At 47.9% G+C, this 22,223-nt stretch overlaps 1 protein-coding gene across 2 annotated transcripts in view; it reads left to right on the top strand.

Annotated features, from left to right (window-relative positions):
• Positions 1-22,223, top strand: part of LOC126998569 (probable serine/threonine-protein kinase tsuA) — a 150,436-nt gene that overhangs the window by 92,325 nt on the left and 35,888 nt on the right. For both annotated transcript variants that reach the window (XM_050860374.1, XM_050860373.1), the window contains exons 5-6: positions 2,105-2,192; positions 18,486-18,822. In XM_050860374.1, the coding sequence (XP_050716331.1) occupies positions 2,105-2,192; positions 18,486-18,822 (425 nt within the window). The remainder of the gene's footprint in view (positions 1-2,104; positions 2,193-18,485; positions 18,823-22,223) is intronic.

Genomic DNA, 22,223 nt, shown 5'->3' with positions numbered 1-22,223 from the left:
TACACACAAGCATAGCCTCAACACCCTTCCCTCACACCCTATTTCAAGCTACGGGGACACAGCTCACCAGATACCCAGACACCTACATGTCATAGCCAGTTTGCCTCATGCTCGGATACACACCCTCGCACTCTCTCTCCCCTCTCTCCCAGCTTTCCCTGCCTCGCTGTACACTCGTATATTATCACCTAACCTTTCTCTTCTCACACCTCGACTCTTTCTTCTTATTAATTAATCAGACGCGCACACACGCACGCACGCTCACTCATATTCGCCTTTCGCCCACACACACGCAAACCCATGCACTCTTCATTCCCCTTATAATTTGCTCGCTCTCTTCTGTCTCATCAACATAGACCAGACACCGCCAGTCCTGTCCCGCCTCTTGCGCTCACTCCTACCCGCCCACGCTTCCTCACACACACACACACACACACACACACACACACACACACACACACACACACACACACACACACACACACACACACACGTGCCGCCCCGCCGTCCCAGTCCTTCCTTCCTCAAAGATGACCACATTTTTCTCGCCTTCTGACAGCCTCATTACCGCCATTCCGGGAGACTTTCATTAATAACTTTTTTGTCTCCCTCTGTCGGCGTCGCGTCCCTCCCCTCCCCTGCGCCCCTTCACCTCACCCACCCCGCACCCCATACCCCGCCCCTTGCCGCCCTTCCCTCATCATCCCCGACCCCGCCCGACCCTTCCCTCCATCCCGTTGTGCCTCAGGGGAGTGTCACGCTGAAGGAAAGGGCAGAAGGGACACACCAGGGACGCCTCCAAGATTAACTCTCACACACACACACACACACACACACACACACACACACACGGGCGCGGCGGGGATGTCGTGGCTGCCCGGCGGGAATACCAGAAATGTCGTCGGAGTGGTTCGGTTCAAGGGAATGGTTTTACAAGGCCTTGACAAGTGACGGCGAGGTGCTGACGGATGCGTTGTGTTGCGTTGTGTTGTGTTCCATTCCGCTGCTCCACCTTGTCAGTCCATGTCTGTCTATCCTCCTCTCTCCTCTTCTCTCCTCCCCCCACTTGCTCCTCTTTCTCTCCTCCTCCTCATCTTGTTACTTCCCTCCTACCTACTCCATCATTCCTCTCGTCCCTCCTCCTCTCTCTCTTTCCTCTTCTCCCCTTTTCCTCTCTTTCCTCCTCCTCCTTACTCCTTTTTATACCATGTTACTTCCCTCCCTTCTACTCCGTCATTCCTCTTGTTCCTCCCTCCCTCTCTTTCCTCTTCTTCCATTTTCCTGTTTGCTCACACCGTTCTTCCCTGCCCCTCCTCTTCCTCTTCCTCTTTCCTTTCCCCTATTACTACGTTCATTTCCTCCAACTCCTCCTTTTCCTTCCTCCCTGTTCCACTTCACTTTACTCCTTTGTCCAACTCCCTTCTCCAAACACGTTGCTTCTTTCCCCTCTCCTCCTCTTCCTTCCCCTTCCTTTCCCTTCATCTTCCCCCCTCAACTTCCCATCCCCTTTCCCTCATCTTGCCACCCCCCTCACCTCCCCTTCCCTTCCCTTTACACCTCGTCAAGCGTCAAGGTGTCAAATCGTGGTGGTGGTGTGTGTGTGTGTGTGTGTATGTTGGGGGGGGGGGGGGTGAGGGGTGGCGCGTGGAGGTGTGAAGGTGTCCCGAGGTGTGGTAGCCAGCGCCCCCTTCCTCCCCTTTTCCCCTTCGCCCCCATCCGTCAAAGCGCGAGTTAGCGTGGCCGCGTATAATTGTTGTGTTGACGTGTTGAGTTGCGTGCGTGTCTGCCTGTCTTGTGCCTGCTTGCCTGCGCGCCCTCACGTCATGTTTGGGTGACCGGGCGTGTGTGTCTCCTGATGAAGGCGAGGCGGCAGGAAGAGAGAGGGAAGGAGATAGATAGATAGATTGAAAAATAGATAGATAGATAGATATAGCTAGAGAATGAATAACGATAATGAATAAGTAAAAAAAAAGAAACAGAATGGAGTAAATAAGAAAAGGAAGATGATGAGAGAGAGAGAGAGAGAGAGAGAGAGAGAGAGAGAGAGAGAGAGAGAGAGAGACTTATTGTAACACTTTCTTCCCCCCTCTCTCCCTACCCCCAGACTACGAGCAAGACGTGGAGGACTTTCAACACTACGTCTTTAGTCCAGACGACTCGGTCAGCCTCTCCATCCGCTACTACAACTTCAGGTGGGTCCCTCTTCCTCTTCCTCTTCCTCTTCCTCCTCTTCTTGCCTACCTTCTTCCTCTTCCTCCTCTTCTTCCTGGCTTTCTTCCTTCCTTCCATCTTCCTCTTAATAAATGTTTCAAATGTTTCAAATGATCTACTTTTTTTTCTTCTTTTTCTTCTGCTTCCTCTTGCTGTCTTCCTCCCTACCATCTTCCTCTTTTTCCTCTTTTTCCTGGTTTTCTTCCTTCCTCCCATCTTCCTCTTAATAAATGTTTCAAATGTTTCAAATGTTTCAAATGTTCTTCTTTTTTTCTTTTTTTCCTCTTCCTTTTGCTGTCTTCCTCCCTACCTTCTTCCTCTTCCTCCTCTTCTTCCTGGTTTTCTTCCTTCCTCCCATCTTCCTCTTAATAAATGTTTAAGATGTTTCAAATATTCTTCTTCTACCTCTTTTTTTTCTTCTTCTTTTTTCTTCCTCTTGCTTTCTTCCTTCCTGCCTTCTTCCAGTTAAATGTTTCAAAGGTTTCAATGTTTTCTCTTCTTCTGGCCTTTCCTCCTCCTCTTTTTTTCTTTCTTTCTTTCTCCTTACTTCCCCCTGTCCTCTTCCTCCTCCTCCTCCTCCTCACTTTTGTTACTTTATCTTCTTTTATCTGTATTTTTTCTTTGTTTTCCGCTTATGTATTGTTTGTTTTTGATGTTGTTGTTGTTGTTGTTGGTGGTGGTGTTGGTGGTGGTGTTGGTGTTGGTGTTGGTGTTGGTGTTGTTGTTGGTGGTGGTGGTATTGTTGTTGTTCTCTTCTCGTTGTTCTTTTTCTTTTTTTTACTCTTCTCCTTTCCTCCTTTGTGTTCCATTACTGCTCCTATTCAACCGCTTCTCCCTCCTCCTCCTCCTTCCTTCTCTTCATCCTTCTATTCTTCCTCTTTTAGTTTCTCTTCACTCTTCTCTTCCTCCCCCTCTTCTCCCTTGCACTTCTTTTCTTTTACGCCCTTCTCATCACTCTCCTCTCCTCTTCCTCCTACTCCTCCTTTACGTCCTTCTCTTAACTCTTCCCTCCTCCTCCTCCTCCCCCTCCTCCTCCTCCTCTTTGTCACCATTATCGCCCCAACATGCGTCGCCTCACTTACGCTCCTCGTGTTTCTCTTCCGCCGTTCGTCTTCTTGGGTTGCTCGGATGCTCTTAGTATAGACTTTTTTTTCTTTTTTTTAACTTTTTTTTGTTTTAGTTTATTCATTTTTTTATTTTTTTTACTTTTTTAATGTGTCTTGTTCCTCGTCCTCGTCCTCTTTCCCCTTCTTCTCCTGTTGCTTTTTTTCTTTTTCTTTTTCTTCTTCTTCTTCTGGTGCTCCTCTTCCCTACTTTGTAATTATATGTATTTTTTTTTCCTGTTCATGTTCTTGTTTTGTTTTTGTTTGATTTTCTATTATTATTATTTCTTTTTATTGGTGGTATTTTTCTTGTTTTTCTTTATCTCGGCGTTTTCTTTCTTCTCTTCTGCTTCTTTTTCTTCATATTTTTCTTGTTCTTCATCTTCATCCTCGTCGTCCTCTTTCCTGTAGTATTTGTTTTCATCTCATCATCGTCATCATTATCTTCCTCTTCCCTCTCTTCGTCCTCATCGTCTTCCTCCTCTTCCCTTTCTTCCTCCTGCTCTTCACCATCCTCCTCCTCCTCCTCCTTCACCAGCAGCACCCCCTCGCCCTTCACGTTCTCCCGTCCTCCCTCTCGTTCACCGCCACACGGGCCAGCAGAGGGCCTGAATGTGCCCCGTTGAAGGGAGGCACCGGGCGTGAAGGGGGGAGGGATCAAGGGTGCCTGTCTGGCCTCACGTGCGGACGCCGTGCCGGAAACGGAGTCGGGTCACGGAGGCACGGGTCTGGTCCATGGTCTGGTCACGGCGACTTCCATATGACGTTTGAATATTTGACGGGACGTAGTTAGTTAAGGTGTATTTAGATTAGTGTGAGTCAATACCAAGGAACATATATTTAGCGAATGTATAATTAGTATGTATAATTAGTATTAGTATTGAGTAGCGGGCTTTTTTTTATTATTGTTCCCTTTTTCTGTGCCCTTAAGCTGTCTCCTTTGATGTAAAAAAAAAAGCAATATAAATCGTCTTTTGTTGAGGTATTAGTATGAATCAGATACCTTTGAACACCTTGAATTAACTTGATGGAAGGAAGGTGAAAGTTAATGGGCGTTAAACATGTTAGAACTTGTCCAGAGTAGGAGTGGATTGAGACTCAGAAACTTGTCATGTTAGAATCGACTTCAGTGTTTTAAGTTCCAGTGCTTTAGAAAGAGTCGAAATTAGTGCTACCCTCGTACGTAACAACACACGAACACGCACACACACACGTCCATACCTCTGTAGTAAACGCCAATCTTTCCCTCTATAACGCTGTAAAGGTGTGAGTGTGTGTAAGGAGTGAAAGCAATGAAAAGGAATTGGCGGTTGATGTGTGAGAGGGGCCATTCATATGCTAAGGATCGCATTAGTGGTGGTGGGTGGCTGCGGTGGTGGTGGTGGTGGTGGTGGTGGTGATGTGGGTTTAAGTTCGGTAAAGGCCATCAACCATACGATAAAGAAGTGGGTTTTATCTCTATTAATGATTATTTCTCCTTTCTTCCCTTCTCTCTTTCGTCACTCCTTTATTCACAATTCCTTCCATCCTTCCTACTCCATTTTCTGCCCTTTCCTTCCTTTCTTTCCTCTTTCCTGTCTATCTACCTTTCTATTCTCCTTCCTACCTTATTTTCTTTTAACCTCTCCTCTTTCCTTCCTTCCTTTCCCTTACTAACACACTTCTTCCTACTTACCTGCCTACTTACCTTTACCAATTTACCGACCTACCTTCATCCCCTTCAATTTTTTTTCCTTTCTCTCTTACTAACACTTTCCTTCCTTCTATACCATTCTTCCTTCCTTTCTATCTAGCCACTTTCCTTCCTTCCTTTCTTCCTTCCTTCCTTCCTTCCTTCCTTCCTTCCTTCCTTCCTTCCTTCCTTCCTTCCTCCCTTTCCTCCTTCCTTCCTTCATGCACCGCCACCCGCGTCCGAAGCATCGCCGCTCTCGAACACTCGCGTTACGAAAGCAAGATTACGAAGAACGAATTGGGTTTCATACGGAGCCGAGTGTTCCTTATTGTTCTCTCTCTCTCTCTCTCTCTCTCTCTCTCTCTCTCTCTCTCTCTCTCTCTCTCTCTCTCTCTCTCTCTCTCTCTCTTCTTTTTCGCATTTTTCTGCTTCTTTTCTCTTCTTTTTCTTCTATTTTTTCTTCCTCTTATTCTTGTTTATTTTCTTGTTCCTGTTCTTGTACTCTCTCTCTCTCTCTCTCTCTCTCTCTCTCTCTCTCTCTCTCTCTCTCTCTCTCTCTCTCTCTCTCTCTCTCTCTCTCTCTCTCTCTCTCTCTCTCTCTCTCTCTCTCACACAAAGAACTTTATTATTGTAGTCGCCCAATCTTTATGCCACAATGGGAGAAAGAAACACGGGGGGGCGGGGGTGATGGGGTACGGGGGGGGGCGGGGGTGGTGGTGGTGGACGCCCTCTACACCCCCAAGATACCCTCCGTGTGTAGTCTTCCCCGTGGGTGAAGTTATCTCGGCGTGTATCAGACAGACGCCATTGTTCACCCTCGCTCAGACCACACTGCCTCCCGCGGCCCCCTGACGACGCCCAGCCACTGCCCCGCCCGCCCCGCCCCGCCTTGCCCCGCCCCACCCTGCCCCGTCACAATATTTACCTGCCCCGTCAATTTTTCACCTCTCCATCACTTGCCCCGCCCCGTCACAATATCCCCTGCCCCATCAATTTCTTCCCTTTATTTTTCTTCCCCCGCCCCACCCCGTCTTGTCCCACCTTGCCCAGTCACACTATTCCCCTGCCCCGCTATCTCTCTGCCCTGTCAATCTCTCCTCTCTCTTACTTGCCCCGTTCCGCCCCGATCCGACCTCACCCGATTCGCCCCATCAGAATATTTCCCCGGCCCCATCATCTCCTTACCCGGTTACAATACTCCCCTGCCCCGTCATCTCCCTGCCCCGTTAAACCTCCCCTCTCCCCAAAACTAGCCCCGTTCCGCCCCATTGCCTCTATGCCCGTTAATCTCCCCCCCTCCCCCTTAAAAATAAGTTACCCCTCTTCATCCTACTCCTTCTGGCCATCATCATCATCATCATCATCATCATCATCATCATCACTATTTAGTTCTCAATTTGCTCGGACTTTTCGTAATATAAAAACAGTTACCGACTTGTGAGTGTGTGTGTGTGTGTGTGTGTGTGTGTGTGTGTGTGTGTGTGTGTGTGTGTGTGTGTGTGTGTGTGTGTGTGTTTACTCTTTCCCGGCGTGTGTGCGTGTTTGTTGGGGCGGCGGCGGTGTTTGTGTTGTCAGCGGTGGCACCAATGGCGGGGAAGGAACGAAGCAGCAGCGCCCTTTTGATGTTTTGACGCTCGACCGCTGATCACCGACCTGCTATACTACTAATGGGTGGGGGAGGAAGGGGGGAGGGGTGAAGGGAGCAGGGGAAGGGGTGAGGGGAAAAGGGAAAGGGACGAAGGGTGTAGAGAGAGGGATGAAGGGAGTAGGAGAAAGGTGAAGAGAGTAGAGTATAGGGGGGGAAGGGGGAGTCAGGGAATGTTAAAAAGGCTGCTACTGATGGAGATGGGGGAGAGAGGAGGGTGGATGGAGAGGTGAAGGGGTGGATGGGTGTTAAAAGGAAAGGTTGTATAAGGTGAGGCAAGTGTCTATAGCTAGGGGTGAGGAGGTATAAGAGGAGGAGGAGGAAGAAGGGAGACAGGTGGAAGGAAGGGAAAAAGAGAGGTGGAGGGAGAGAGACGGGGAAAGGAAGGTTATAAGAAGTAAAATGAAGGAAGGAAGGAAGAAAAAAAAGAAAGAAAGAAAGGAAAGAGAGAAGAGAAAAGGAATGGAAAAGCAATAAATAAACCACGAAAAGCTCAGAAAGGCCAAAAAAAAAAAGGTCGTGTTTGATGTAGAAATGATTAAGAGAGAGAGAGAGAGAGAGAGAGAGAGAGAGAGAGAGAGAGCAATGAGGCGGCACACCTGTTAAGAGGGGAAAAAGCCCTTTGAAGGTGTGTGTGTCTCTCTCTTTTCCTCCCTCGCTTCACCTCCTCCTTCCTTCCTTCCTTCCTTCTCTCCTTTGCTCTCCTCCAACGCTCCTCTTCTTCTCCAGTGGTTGTTTCTTTCTTCCTTCCCTCTTTACTTGGTTTCCTTACTCTCCCTTCACCTCCCTCCTTCCTTCCTTCCTTCCTTCCTTCCTTCCTTCGCTCCTCTGCTCTCCTCCAACGCTCCCTTCTTATCCAGTGACTGTTTCTTTCTTCCTTCCCTCTTTCCTCTGCTTCCTTCCTCTTGCTTCACCTCCTTCCTTCCTGCCTTCCTTTCCTTCTTTGCTCTCCTCCATCGCTTCCTTCTTTTCCTCCACTGGTTGTTTCTCTCCTTAGTTTTCTCCCTCCCTTCACTGCTTTTCCCCTCCTTCCTTCCTTCCTTCCTTTCTTTCTTCCTTCCACTATTTCTTTCCTTCGCATCTTCCAAAGTTCATTCCTTCCTCCCATGCTTTCTTCCTTCCCTCCTTCCTTCCTTCCCTCCTTCCTTCCTTCGTTTCCTTCTATATTCAACTGTATTTGTTCTTCCTTCCCTCCTTCCCTCCTTTCTCCCTCTCCTTCATCGTTTCTCCCTCTCTTCCTTTCTTCTCTTTCTTCTTCTTCCTTTCTTTCTTCCCTTTCTTGCTCTCTCTCTCTCTCTGGCTTCTTTTCTCCTTTCTTCTTTCCTTCACCACTTCACATCCTCTCGGGAAATAGGCCTAGAAAAAACTCTCTCTCTTTCTCCATTCCCTCCTTCGCTGTTTTCTCTGATTCTTCTCCTCTTTCCTCATTCCCCTTTCGCTCCCAAGCTTCAATGTGTCCCCCCTCTTTATCTTCCTTCCTCACTCCTTCCTCCTTCACCTCATAATTTCATCTCTTCCCCCAAATAGGCCTAAAAAACACGTAATTGGAAGTGAAGAAAGGAAGGAAGGAAATGAAGGCGAAAAGCCGTGTAGAGAAGCCCCCTTTTTTTTTTTTTTTGCGTTGGTGCTGACTGATATTATTATTATTATTATTATTATTATTATTATTATTATTATTATTATTATCAGTAGTAGTAGTAGTAGTAGTAGTAGTAGTAGTAGTAGTATTGCCGATGTTATTATAGCGGCACCTCTGTTTGGAATTCAACGGAGGAATCTTTGATGAATTAGTAGGATAGGAGGAGGAGGAGGAGGAGGAGGAGTAGGAGGAAGAAGGAGACAAAGCCACCACGTATTACATTAAAATTAGCGAAGCGAAACGAAACATTATTGAGAAATTCCTCGCGATCAGTTCAGTGTGTGTGTGTGTGTGTGTGTGTGTGTGTGTGTGTGGAGAGTGAGAGAGGTTGGCGCCCCTTCTCCTCCTCTTCCTCCTCCTCCTCCTCCTCCTCCTCCTCCTCCTCCTCCTCCTCCTCCTGCGGACATGACACAGAATTTGATATGGCCAATTTCAGAATGCAAACTCACCATTATTATTGAAACAGAGACGCGGAGCCGAGTCGGAAAATGCGATAATTATGTCAGCGAGCGAGGAGGAGGAGGAGAAGGAAGAGGAGGAGGCAAAGTAGTTCAGGTTCTTCCCACTTAATGAACCGCAGGAGGTGAAGTGAATGGCTGATGCTGCTTCTGCTTGATCTCCTCCTCCTCCTCCTCCTCCTCCTCCTCCTCCTCCAGGCGGTGCTCGAGGCTCCTCACGGTTTTTTTCCTTTTATCTCCAACGCGCAATCGATATGGAGCTGTTCGGGAGGACCTAGGAATGTTTGCCTTAACTATTTCGCTTCCTTGGGGCTGAGCAGAAGGAGGAGGAGGAGAAGGAGGAGGGGGAGGAGGAGGAGGAGGAGGAGATGATGAGAGGGAGTACTAAGAGTGATGAGTGACTGTGAGTGGGCAATGGTGGACGAGTGGGAAGAGGAGGAGGAGGAGGAGGAGGTTTAGGATGCAAAGATGAAAGTGACGGTGAGTGTAGACAATCATGGTGGAGTGAAAGAAAGAGGAGGAAGAGGAGGAGGAGGAAGTAGAAGAGAAGAGGAGGAGGAAGCAGAAGAGAAGAGGAGGAAGAGGAGGAGGACGAGGACTAGACGAAAAAGAGGGAGAGAGAGAGAGAGAGAGGTAGATTTAAGGGCGTGGTATAGAACAGATTTCTTCCTTCATTCCTTTTTTCCTTCCTTCATTCCTTCATTTCTCCAACTGCATATCTCTTCCTTCCCTCCCTCCTTCCACCAATTCTTTCCTCCGCTACTTCTCTCCTTTCTCCCTCTCCTTCGTCGCTTCTCCCTCTCTCCCTTATTTAACTTTTCTTCTCTTCCCTCCCCTCGCTTCTTCCTTCCATACAGAGACCGAGTTGTATGGTTATGTATAGGACGACAGAGTGTGGTAAGGCGTAGAGTATATGGGAGATAGGGTGCGGTATAGGGTGCATGGTAGGGCAGGTCTTCACACCCCTTCACACAGGCTCACACCTTTCATCTCAAGTAACTGGCCCGATTTTCGCACTTAGTTGGTCTCGATTAATGTTAGCACGCTTCTCCGCCTCACTTCGCGGCTTTCATGCTCGTGACTTTCCACCTCGTCGCTGTTTCTTGCGTGGAGGAGGGCGTGAGGCTGTATATACTGTAGCATTTGTCCTTTTCCTCTCTCTCTCTCATTATCGTTATTTTCCAAAGCCACAGATATGATTGACCAGGTTTTTATTAGTAATGTTCCCGTTCAAGATCCAGAAGTCGGGTAAAATTATCAATAAGATCACACAACGGTCGATGTATACCCCAGCGACTTCTATATACAAGAGGCTTTTCAGACAGGTGAACGGAGGCGTCGATACGTTTAAAATAACTAGCTTTTCTCTCCTGTCTCTTTCTCCTCGCTTATGATTTTAACTTGGAGAACGTGTGTGACTGTCTAAGCTTTTATCCTTCCTTTGTGTCTGTGTGTGTTGTCTGGGTGGGGTTTTGCGCTTCTAAACTCTCTCTCTCTCTCTCTCTCTCTCTCTCTCTCTCTCTCTCTCTCTCTCTCTCTCTCTCTCTCTCTCTCTCTCTCTCTCTCTCTCTCTCTCTCTCTCTCTCTCTCTCTCTCTCTCTCTCTCTCTCTCTCTCTCTCTCTCTCTCTCTCTCTCTCTCTCTCTCTCTCTCTCTCTCTCTCTCTCTCTCTCTCTCTCTCTCTCTCTCTCTCTCTCTCTCTCTCTCTCATCATTATCTTCATTTTACCTTCATCTCGTCTCTATTCTCTTGCTATTTACTCCTAATTTTTCCTTCTTCGCTCTTCTTCCTCCCTTCATCCCTTCCTATCCTTTTTCTCTCCTTTGCATCCTCTCAGCATCCTTCCTTTCCTCCGTCTACCCCTTCTCTCTCTTCCCTCCCTTCTTCCCTCCCTCCTTTTTTTCCTTCCATTGCCTGTTGGGATGGATGGAGAAGGGAAGGAAGAGAAGAAGATGAAAAAACACGATGATGATGATGATAAGGAGGATGAGGGAGGCAAAGAAATAGTGAGTTACTGAAAGGTAAAACGATGACTAGAAAATTATATGAAACGCAGCAAAAAAGAAAAAAAAGAAAAAGACGAAAATAGTGTTTGACGTTGAAGAGGAAAACAGGAAGATTAATTAAAGGAAAGGAGGGAAAGAGGAAGAAATATGTGAAGGATAAAGATAAGGAGAGAGATATCAACGAGGAAGAGAAGGTGGAAGAAAAGGAAGACCGAGGCAGGAGGAGGAGGAGGAGGAGGAGGAGGAGATGAGGTGAAGAAAAAGAAGACAAGAACAAAAGAAGGTAATGAGGAGGAGGAGGAGGAAGACAAGACAATCATACTAGAGAAAAAGATGGAGGAGGGGGAGGAGGAGGAAGACGATCGGTAATGACAAGGAAGAGGAGAAGGAGGAGGAGGAGGAGGAGGAGGAGGAGGAGGAGGAGGAGGAGGAGGAGGAGGAGGAAAAGAAGTGAACATAAAACAAGAAGTGATAGCTGTGAAGAAGAGGAAGAAGAGAAAGAGGAACAAGAGGCAGAGGAGGAAGAAGAGACACAGGAGGAGGAGGAGGAGGAGGAGGAGGAGGAGGGGGGTTGATAGCTAGCTGGCCTACCTACCTACCTAACCTACCTCCCCCCTATACCTTCTTACCTCCTCTCTCTCTCTCTCCCTCACTCTCTCTCTCTCTCGCTCTCTCTCCCCTCCTTAACCTCCCTGGGAAAACTGGCGTGCTATACAATACCTGGCTCCACCCCGCTATTGCTGCGCACCACACGATCCACCCACTCCGCGTCTTAGCAGCGTGGAGAAAGACCTCGCATTGGGACATAGCATTTGGCGCCTTGAGGACTGTCCAAGCAAACGTCGGCGGGGAAAACGTTGTCAAGGTTTCCCGGGGTTGTTATAGAAGGGCGCAGGTGGTGAAGCGTTGAGGGGCAGAAGGAGAAACTCGCCTTGGGGTTGGAAAGGATGGTGTGGCGGGTGTGCTAAGGGGGAGATCGGCCTTAGGGGTAGGAGGGTTTAGCTGGTTCTTGCCCCGACTCCCACACACGCTTGCAGGAGGAAGAGGAAGTATGGGTCTCGCCTGCCTGGTCTGCTGGTGGGGAATGTGTGTGTGTGCGTGTGTGTGTGTGTGTGTGTGTGTGTGTGTGTGTGTGTGTGTGTGTGTGAAGCTGCTTGTGGCGACCCCAGCCCTCCAGACATTCACTACTTCTCTCTCTTTCTCCTTCCAGCTGGTGTGTGTGTGTGTGTGTGTGTGTGTGTGTGTGTGTGTGTGTGTGTGTGTGTGTGTGTGTGTTCCTCTCCGTCTTTCTTCCAAACAATCTCACGTTTTAATACACTCTTTTCCTCCCTCTAGTGTATATCTTCCGCTTATAAATTAACGCTCAAGTGTGTGGACTCTTGTGTTTATCTTCTCCTTTACTCTCTGTGCCTTGAGGGATGAGGGTGGAGACACGAGAGAAGGAGAGAGAAACTAAATAACATAAAGAAGACCAAGTGGAATATACAGCTTACATAATTTATAGTAGATGTAAGCGACGATTAGAAGATTAAAAGGAGGGAAGAAAAGACGAAGAAGATAAGGAGAGATATAAACGAGGAAAGAAGGAGAAGCAGGACAGGAACAGGACGAAAAAGAGAAAATATATAGAGAAAGGGAGTAATTATCAGATCAGCAAAGTCTCGTTAGAAGATAAAAATGATTGTTGAGGAGGTTACTATACAATCACGTCCAGTCAGTCACCGCTGCTCTGAGTAAAGGAAACAGTATATACACGTTACACAAGCTAAATCAAGGCTGTTCAATTAACAAATACTGAGGAAATCACTATACAAACGCTTGCAGTCAGTCTCCGTTAGATTAAATAGAGGGTCAGTGTTGACATAAATCCAGTTGAAAGGTTATACATTTCTTAATTCATATAATACCTTCAGGTGGATTGTCTTAGTCTTACAGGTGATAATAATAATAATGATAATAATTGGTTTGTGTATGTTTTGTTTGGTATAGGTGTAATCCTTTTCCTTATATAGCTTGTTTCGAATGTTTGTTTTGTGTTTAGTGTGTGTGTGTGTGTGTGTGTGTGTGTGTGTGTGTGTGTGTGTGTGTGTGTGTGTGTTAGGTACTTCGCGTCATTCTCCTCGTCTGATTTGCGGCAATATGTGTGAGTACCCACCGACCCCGCCATTCCCTTACTCTCCTCGCGTGGCCCACCCAAGGCAAGCTCTTCCTCCTTCATCCCTCATCATCACCCTTCCTCGACGATGGAAAGATGACGGTAGGAAAGGCGATAGACAGAAAGAAAGACAAACAGAAATTAAGACAAAAAGAAAGGCAATAGAAAGAAAAAAAAAGGTATAGAAAGAAAGATATATAGAAAGACGGAAGGAAAGGCAATAGAAAGAAGGAAAGAAAAAGAAAGAAAGAAAAAAAGATAGAAAGATAGAAAGACGGAAGAAAATTCAATATATAGAAAGATGGCGGAAGGAAGGAAAGGTTCGCGCCATTGAATCCTGCCCGGCAACGGAAGGATCAACAGACAGACGGACGGACGGACAGACAGACAGACAGACGGGCGGACGGCTGGCTAGAGGAGGAAGGGACGGAGAGAGGAAGGGAGGGTCGCAAAGGGCAAAAACGGGCGAGAGAGAGAGAGAGAGAGAGAGAGAGAGAGAGAGAGAGAGAGAGAATAAAAAAGTAAAGAAAAAAAGGAACAGAAGGGAGTAGGTAAGAGATGGATGATGATGAGAAGGAGGAAAAACATTAGTAGAAGTTATGTGGAGAGAGAGAGAGAGAGAGAGAGAGAGAGAGAGAGAGAGAGAGAGAGAGAGAGAGGTAAATTACGGCAAAGGTGCAAAATAATCCAGGTATGCCACTAATTACACTCACAGCACCGTCCACAGGTACAGTACACAGCAAGATTTACTCACTATCTTTCTGTCGCCTTTCAGTCCGTCTCTCATTCTTTCTATCGCCTTTCCTTCCGTCATCTTGTGTACTATTCCTCTTATTCGCCTCACTAACCACTTCTCAACCTCGCCAGCCACGTATCTTAACCCTGGGCAACCAACAACCTCTTGGCGATAAGGCAAGGCGAAGAGCGATAGGCGAAGTATACGTAAGGCGAAGAACAAGCTAGAGGCGTGGGGCGAAGAGCTTAAGATAGCGTATAGCGTGATGACAGGAGGGAACAGCGGGGTGATAGGCGGGGTGATAGGTGGCTCTCCATCACACCGCCGGTCCCTCCTCCACTTCGACCCTTCAATTAATCGTTTACCACTAAGCCGAGGGCGAGGTGAGGCGGGTGCAAGGGTTGTCTTCGCTTATATATCACTCACTGTGGCGGTTATGGATGTTGGATATAATTGGGGAGAGAGGAGAGAGGAAGATGGGTGGAAGGGGGATTATAGAAGTGGGGAAATGAGGATGTGGAAGGAAGGAAGTGGAAGAGAAGTTGGAAGTAGTAGAGGATGTGAAGGAGATGATGGAGGAGAAGGAGGAGGAGGCAAAGGATGAGGAGAGGCGGACAGGACAGCGGGACCCTCAAGATGCAATACTTAAGAAGCACTTGTACAGGACTCGTTGTTAAGAGGATGGACAAGCGACCGGCCGTGAAGGGAGGAGGAGGAGGAGGAGGAGGAGAAGGAAGAGGGGAGGCAGCAACAACATTAAGACGAGAATGAAGAATAAGAAAACTAAAACAAAACTAAAAAGGAAAATGATAATGAGAGACTGAAGGTGATGTGGACGGGGTATAGAATGGAACAGGTTATTAGAGGAACATCATCATCAACAAAAACAGCAATAATAATAACAGCAACAATAACAACAACAAAAACACTACCTCTAACATAAATTGAACTGCGAGACGAGGGCGGGAAGAAGACGAGGAGGAGGAGACGAGGAGATGGCAGACATGCGGGCGGGAGAAGAGAGGGCGGGAGGGAGAGTACGGACGGGAAGAGGACGGGAGGGCGGACAAGGCGAGAAGGAGGTGGGCGAGCTTGCGTCTCCACATCGAAAAATATTAAACACTGCTGTCGCCTTGCCCAGCGGGGGGAAGGCGATAAGGAGACGCGAGGTACAAAACAGCGCCCCGGGACGCCCACACAGCGCAACACCGGGGCGCCAGGCAACACAGCACGCCGGGCAAACAACACTCAATGCAGGGCCGACACGCGAGCGACGGATACAAAGGGGAATATAAGGAGTGTGAGCAGGTATAAGATGGTGGGGGGGAGGAGTAGGAGGGAGGGGAAGAGAGGGGCAGTGTGGAGTAGCTGCTATGGAGAAGGAGGGGGAGGAGGAGGTAGAAAAGGAGGAGAAGGAAAGGTTAAAGAAGTAGAAGTATTAGTAGTTATAAAAGGAAGAAGAGGAGGAGTATCAGTAGGAGTAAAATAAGGAAAAGGAACAGTAATAGCAGTTGTAGTAGCAGTAGTAGTAGTAGTAATAGTAGTAGTAGTAGTAGCAACAGTATATAATTTGCAGTGAAGTTTGTGGAGTATAGTAGAAAACAGGCAACAGAAATGAGTAGTAGTAGTAGTAGTAGTAGTAGTAGTAGTAGTAGTAGTAGTAGTAGTAGTAGTAGTAGCAGCAGCAGGACGAATATATACTTTGCGGGAAGTTTCTCCATGAATAATTTATGGAGACAGTGTGTGTGGCGGGTCTCGGGGCGTTCACACCACCCAGATGCTATCACACCCCCGCCAGCCCCACCCCTGCCCCGCCCCCGCCCCACCACCCCCACCCACCCTACCCCATCCCTCCACCCAGCCGTCGTCCACTTGTCCACTCTCCTCCCGCCCCTCCAGACACTCATCCACCCACCCACCCACCTCTTCCTTTCTTTCCTTCTCTCTCTCTCTCTCTCTCTCTCTCTCTCTCTCTCTCTCTCTCTCTCTCTCTCTCTCTCTCTCTCTCTCTCTCTCTCTCTCTCTCTCTCTCTCTCTCTCTCTCTCTCTCTCTCTCTCTCTCTCTCTCTCTCTCTCTCTCTCTCTCTCTCTCTCTCATTCCTTCCTTCCATTTCTTTCTTTCTTTCTTCTTTCTTTCCTGCCTTTTCATTCCTCCTTTTATTTACTTCATATACTCACCTTCCTTGTCTTTCTGTAAACCATCAAATTCCGTTTATATTCAGACTTAATTCCTTTTCTTTTAGTTCTATACATTCACTTCCCTTTCACTTCATCAGACATACCCAATATCTCTTTTCTTAGCCTTTGCATATCTTTCCTACCTTTCTTAGCTGTCAAATTCACTCTTATACGCCTTAACACGTCTCTTTTTTTTTTTCCTGTTAAAGTATCTAAACTAACTAACAGACGTCCCTTTACTCCTTCAAACATACCATTCTTCTATCTATAGGCCGGGCTCTTCATTTCGCTCCTTCAGACATGTCCCCTTCCTTTCCTTTTAAGCCAACGGATGTCCTTTCGCTCCTTCAGGCATGACATTCTTTTATCTGTAAGCCAAGACTTCACTTTTTTCCTTTCCCTCAGACACACGTTTTCTTTCCTCCTTTTCTTGTTCCCGCCGTTCGTTGCAAATATGAAAGAGCTGCTGTTTTCATCTCGCCGAGTGGAGCGCGCATTGAAGACACGCTGAAACGGATTGTAGAGACTGGTGGCGTTAGTGAGAAAGACTGGCGGTGTTATATAGTAAGTCTCCGGCGGTGTTAGTAACAGTTAGCAATAGACGGGCGGAACAAATAAAAAGACTGGGGCGGTTAGTATGAGAGAATGGCGGGGTTGGTGTGTGTGGCGGCGTTAGTAGGAGATGGGCGTGGTTTTTTTTTTAGTAGTAGTAGTAAAATTTAGTAAAAGGCTGGCAGTGTCAGTATATGAGTCTGCTGGAGATAGTAAAAGACTGGCGGTGTTGGGTAGAGTCTGGCGGCGTTAGTATAAGTCTGGCGAGGTTAGTATAAGACTCTAGCGGCGTTAGTGTCAAGAACGCAGCAATGATGGGCGTGACAAGAGAGAGGTCATGGCGGACGCAGAGCCAGGCGGAGAGGTAAAACAAAAACCTTCGCCAGAGCAGGATGGAGTAGGCCACACATTCACACCGATCAGAAAGAGGAGGAAAACGTTGGGAAAGGCCTTTGATCTCTGGTGAGCTAAGAATTGATGGTAAGAATGGTGATGATGAATGATGATGATGATGATGATGATGGTTATGATAGGAATGCAGACAGTGATGAATGTACAGCAGGAAGCGTTACGTAACAGTGGCAGTGGAATGACGGGGATGGCGGCTAATCGGGCGTACACACACACACACACACACACACACACACACAGACGCGCGACGCTCCGTCACGCAAGGGCAGCGGCGGCGGCGGCGTGGCGGTGGCCGGTGACTGGCAGGTTGTGACGTCACGCTTTGCTCGGCGCTGGAGGGGACGAGGGGGGGAGGGGGTGTGAGGCCGACCGTGACGCAGGTCATGACCGTGAGGAGGAGGAAGCGTCGGCGTCAACGGAGAAAGGAAAAAGGCGGAGCTGGCGTCTGTATAGGAGGAGGAAGAGGAAGGGGAGGAGGAGGAGGAGGAGGAGGGCCCTGACTAATCCTTCCCTTTCTCTCTGGTAATCAGGAATGAAAATGGAATATTACTTTCCCGGCGGGGGAGATGGGAACACGAAGCTCAGGTGGTGGTGGCGGTGGTGATGGTGGTGATGATGATAATGGTGATGGTAGTGGTGATTGTGGTGTTGGTGATGATGGTGGTGAGTGGCCGTGATTTTTTGGTCATAAAGTTACGGAGAAAAGACTAAGATGAGAGTGAGTGAGTGAGTGCGTGAGTGAGTGAGTGCGCTGTTGCTGTCTACCTCTCCTGTCTCTCCCTCACGCTCTCGTTTCTCTCTCCTCCCTCCCTTCTTCCCTCCTACTCTCCCTTCCTCCCTCCTTTCTCCCCCTTCCTCCTCCCTTTAACCCTTTATCGCGGAGAATGACGTAGCTGGCTGTTTATCTCCTCGCCAAGCCAAGCCGCGGATGCCGATAATTAATTCTAAATAACCATCAGAAGCGTCCCTATAAAGAGGTCAGTATTAGGCATTCTAGCGAGGGGTCCACCTTGTATGTAAATGAGAACCCCGTTAGTACGTCCCTCCCTCGCCCCGTAAATGAATTGAATCCTAATTTTAGAGGGAGGGAGGAGAAGGGAGAGATAGAGAGATGGAGGGAGGGAAGGAGGGAAAAATGTCTTGTGTTTCCTCCAGCTAAATTTGAGTTGCTGGACTGTTCTGATTATTATTTTTTTTTTTTTTAGTAAGGAACCACCCCAGTGTTATACTCTCTCTCTCTCTCTCTCTCTCTCTCTCTCTCTCTCTCTCTCTCTCTCTCTCTCTCTCTCTCATCAGTACTTCACCGGCGACACCTGAAGACTTGTTGTTTATACCTGTGTGTGTGTGTGTGTGTGTGTGTGTGTGTGTGTGTGTGTGAACGACCCCCCCCCTCCCCCTCCCCCCACGACCCACCGGAGGACAGGGACAGGGACAGGAGGGTTGGGCAGGCGGATGAGCCCCAAACCTGTTGCATGCAGGCACAGAACAGGACGAGGACAGGACCCGTTTGCTGGTGGTGGTGGTGGTTAAGGTGATGGTGGTGGTTCAGTATTAATTTGATATCATAAGTATTTTTCAAGTTCTATAGGTCTGTCTTCTTTCCCATTAAATAAGCAGTAAGTAAAAATAAAGACAAACTAAACTAATTCAAAGACAGACGCGAAATAAAACCAATAAAACAATGAATTAAAATGACCCTCTTTTTCTCTTTCTTCCACAGGGATGATGAACCAAGTGAGAAAAACGAGCAGAAAGAAGAACAAGAACAGCAGGAAGGGAAGGGAGAAAAGGAGGAGAAGAAGGAGAAGGAGGAGGAGGAGGAAGAATCGGGAGAGAACCAAGAGCAGGAGAACAACAACAACAACAACAACAACAACAACAACAACAACAACAACAACAACAACAACAACAACAACAACAACAACAAGAAGCAGGAGGAGGAGGAGGCGGAGGAGAGGGGGCCCGTTGTGAGGTACTTCCGCTGCCCCGCCACGGTGCCTGTCGCTGTCCTGAAAACCCTCGTCAAGACCAAATACCGCGTGCCTGACCCCTTCAGAGTAAGTACTACACCGATACAAACTGACTTCATTTTTCTTTTACTTCGATTCTGTCTTTTTTTTTTATAGTATCAAGACATTACCTCTTTCTTGCTTCATCCTCCTTTTTTTTGTAAGCAGACGAATCCAACATTTTTTCCAAGTGATAAATGTTCGTGCCTGACCAGTTCAGTGAATGTTTCTTTTTCATTTTACGTTTTCTGCTTACGGCCCCGGTAGGCTTATTTGGTGGGGCCTGATAGTCGGCCTCAGCCTGTCATGGCGCCGCAAAGTGTTTATAGTGACGCAGTTTTGCTAGGCTCATGCTTCCCCTCGAGCTCATCTTTGATCATCACTTTAGAGAAAAAAATTTAGAGTACGGGTTGACAGCTATAGTGATCAGGTACACGGACCCGACTCGATTCTCTCCAACTCTTTACGACGTCCTTGATTACAGAGGCCAGGTACCGTACTTGTACCAGACTGACCCCATACGATCAGGTACACGATTAAGTACACGAACACCACAGCAATTTGGCCCTCTTCGACCTCATCCTCTCCATCTGTATTTACACTAACAGTCAAACGCCAAGTAAATACAGGAGTAATTTCACGAATAAATCCACGAACACGATGACGCCGCCCTCTCCGTCTTCATCCTACCCGTCTTTTTTAACACTAACGATCAAAAGTGAAACCATTTTAGCGAGTCCGTTGAGGCATTGATTCCGCGGGTCCTTTCCTCCCCTCTGCTCTGCCACTCAGTCTCAACACCTATTTTTCCCTCTCATGTGTTGCCTGTAGATAACATATGAGAGGAAGGGACAGGTGTTTGGGACTGTGCGGCAGAGCAGAGGGTAGGAAAGGACCTGCAGAAGCCTACCCCACAATGGACTCACTAAAATGGTTCCAACTAAACACATCCCTTGACCGGCTCAGAACAAGACTATACAGGAACACACACAGACACTCGACCTACCCGGCTCTCTGCACCTTTTCCCCCCGCGCCGCCGCTGTTTACAGACACGGAACACCGGCGCTCCCTGTTCGGCCGGCCCCACTGTAACTTTCAGAGGAGCTGGTCGGCGCGGCTCTGATGACCATGTTTCCCCGAGCAGCAGGGAATTATGACGCCGCTGACCAGTCTCCATCGCTCCTGGTTACGGTGGTTTATTCAAGGTAATGCCGTGGTCCGACCTGGCCCCCTCGCCTCACTACCTGCCTACCCAGCCTGCCCATAGGTTCCCCCGGTCCCCCAGTCACCCGGTTAGACAGTTCAGTTAGCCTCGTCTCCTGTGGTTCGCCCGAGTGACCGCCGGTGTCATCCATGTTCGCTCTAAAACGCATTGATATTTTTTTCCTTGTTAATTCACGGTCCCCATCCCTCCTCCTCTCTCCCCTCTCTCCTCCTCTCTTCTCTCTCTCTCTCTCCCTCCTGCAGCTTCCACTCCCCTCCCCCTCCCTCCCTCCCTTCCTCCCCCGGTTGCCCTCTGGCTCTCAAACAACACAACACGACTAACAAGCGAACACACACACACACACACACACACACACACACACACACACGTTCAGTATTTTATCTAAGTTTATTAAGGATTTGTATGGATAGATGAATCAGCGTTAAAATATACGGGAAATTACGAGCTTTGACTCAATCCTGGAAAAGAAAAAAAACATATATAAATTGATAAGAACAAATTGATACACACACACACACACACACACACACACACACACACACACACACACCCCCACACAGCCCCCCCCCCCCCCCTCCACCACCACCACCGCCACTACCACCAGGTCATCAAAATTCATGGCCTCGCGCACGTCCTAAAAACTTTTACACCTGCTCGTGCGGCAAGATGCACCTGAAGCGACGCCATATTTGTACGCGATCTTGTCGAGGGCCGCCGATGTGTGCCACGCGCGGGAAAGGCATCGCGGGTGTCTTTCTGTCTGTCTGTCTGCTGGTCATGGCTAAGAGGAACTGAGTGTGTGTGTGTGTGTGTGTGTGTGTGTGTGTGTGTGTGTGTGTGTGTGTGTTTTGTATGTGTCCAACGGAAGCGATGTATGTATGTATGTATTCTTGTGTGTGTATATGTATGTATGTATGTATATATGCTTGCCTCACCGATGTTTACTTGCAGGCTTATCAGAAATACGTTGGCCAAGAGTGTTAGCCTTGTCTATATCTCTGAATGTGAATAGCGATGATGATGATGATGACGATAACAATAATGATAATAATAACAATAATAATAATAATAATAATAATAATAATAATAATAATAATAATAATAATAATAATATCAATGAAAGGCAATGACGAACACGATTATACAAGTAACCGAAGAGACAAAACAATACCTTACCTAATCCTAAGAGGTATAATAATGACAGAGGCGGCTTATACAACTAAACAGAACCTTCAAACTCAAGCTACATTAATACTGCACATAACAGAAGACACCGCGGCGAGTTTATCTGTCTGTCTATCTGTTTTTCTGTACGCGTGTGTCTATCTGTCTGTACGCGGCCTTCTGAAGGGGGTGAGGGTGAGTCTGTTGTGATGCTTCCTCTTCTAGCTGTACCCTTGATTAGAAGATAAAAAAGAAGCCTGGTCAAACGGGCGGGGGGAAGCGATTCTGGTGGACGAGGGTAACGCAGCAGGCCCTAGACAATCTATCTGTGGGCGTCGCGTTGCCTGTGTTAGAGCCTCGGCAGACTCAGGGTGGTGTGTGTGTGTGTGTGTGTGTGTGTGTGTGTGTGTGTGTGTGTGTGTGTGTGTTTATGTGTGTGTTTGTGTATGTGAGAGAGCGAGCGTTTGTTTGTTTGTTTGCTTTGCTTAAATGCAGTTTGTATGTTTACGTTCGTGAATGGCTGCGTTTATAAATGTGTGTGTGTGTGTGTGTGTGTGTGTGTGTGTGTGTGTGTGTGTGTGTGTGTGTGTGTGTGTGTTAGCATCAGCAAAACACGGTCGTCGGACTCGCCGTTAAAAGCATCGAAATTAGATAAGGACGAGGCACCTGCTCTCATTCCCACGGGGGGGGGGGGGGGAGATGATGGGGGAGAGAGGAAAGGGAAGGGGAGTGAGGTGAGGGGTGGCTCATCTCCCAGCATCCTCCCCATCCACTGACCCATCTCCTCTTCATCTCCTCACCCCTCACCATCCCTCCCCCCTCCCTCCCTTCATCACCCCAATCCCACCCCACTTATTCCCAACTCACCATCATCCCTCACCCTGCTTGCTTCCTCTCCTCTCCCCTCGTTGCGTAACCCCTCACTCTCCCCTCATTCGCTCTCCTCCTCTCCTCTTGGTATACAGCCTCCAACTAATCAGCTTGTTAGTACGTAGAGTCGCTGTCCATACACTTCAAAGAGGGAGAGAGGGATGGAATATGCTCTACACGGTTGCTCTT

The sequence above is a fragment of the Eriocheir sinensis genome, chromosome 14, assembly GCF_024679095.1.
Source record: "Eriocheir sinensis breed Jianghai 21 chromosome 14, ASM2467909v1, whole genome shotgun sequence".
Lineage (NCBI taxonomy): Eukaryota > Metazoa > Arthropoda > Malacostraca > Decapoda > Varunidae > Eriocheir > Eriocheir sinensis.
This window is presented reverse-complemented; position numbering and strand designations above follow the sequence as displayed.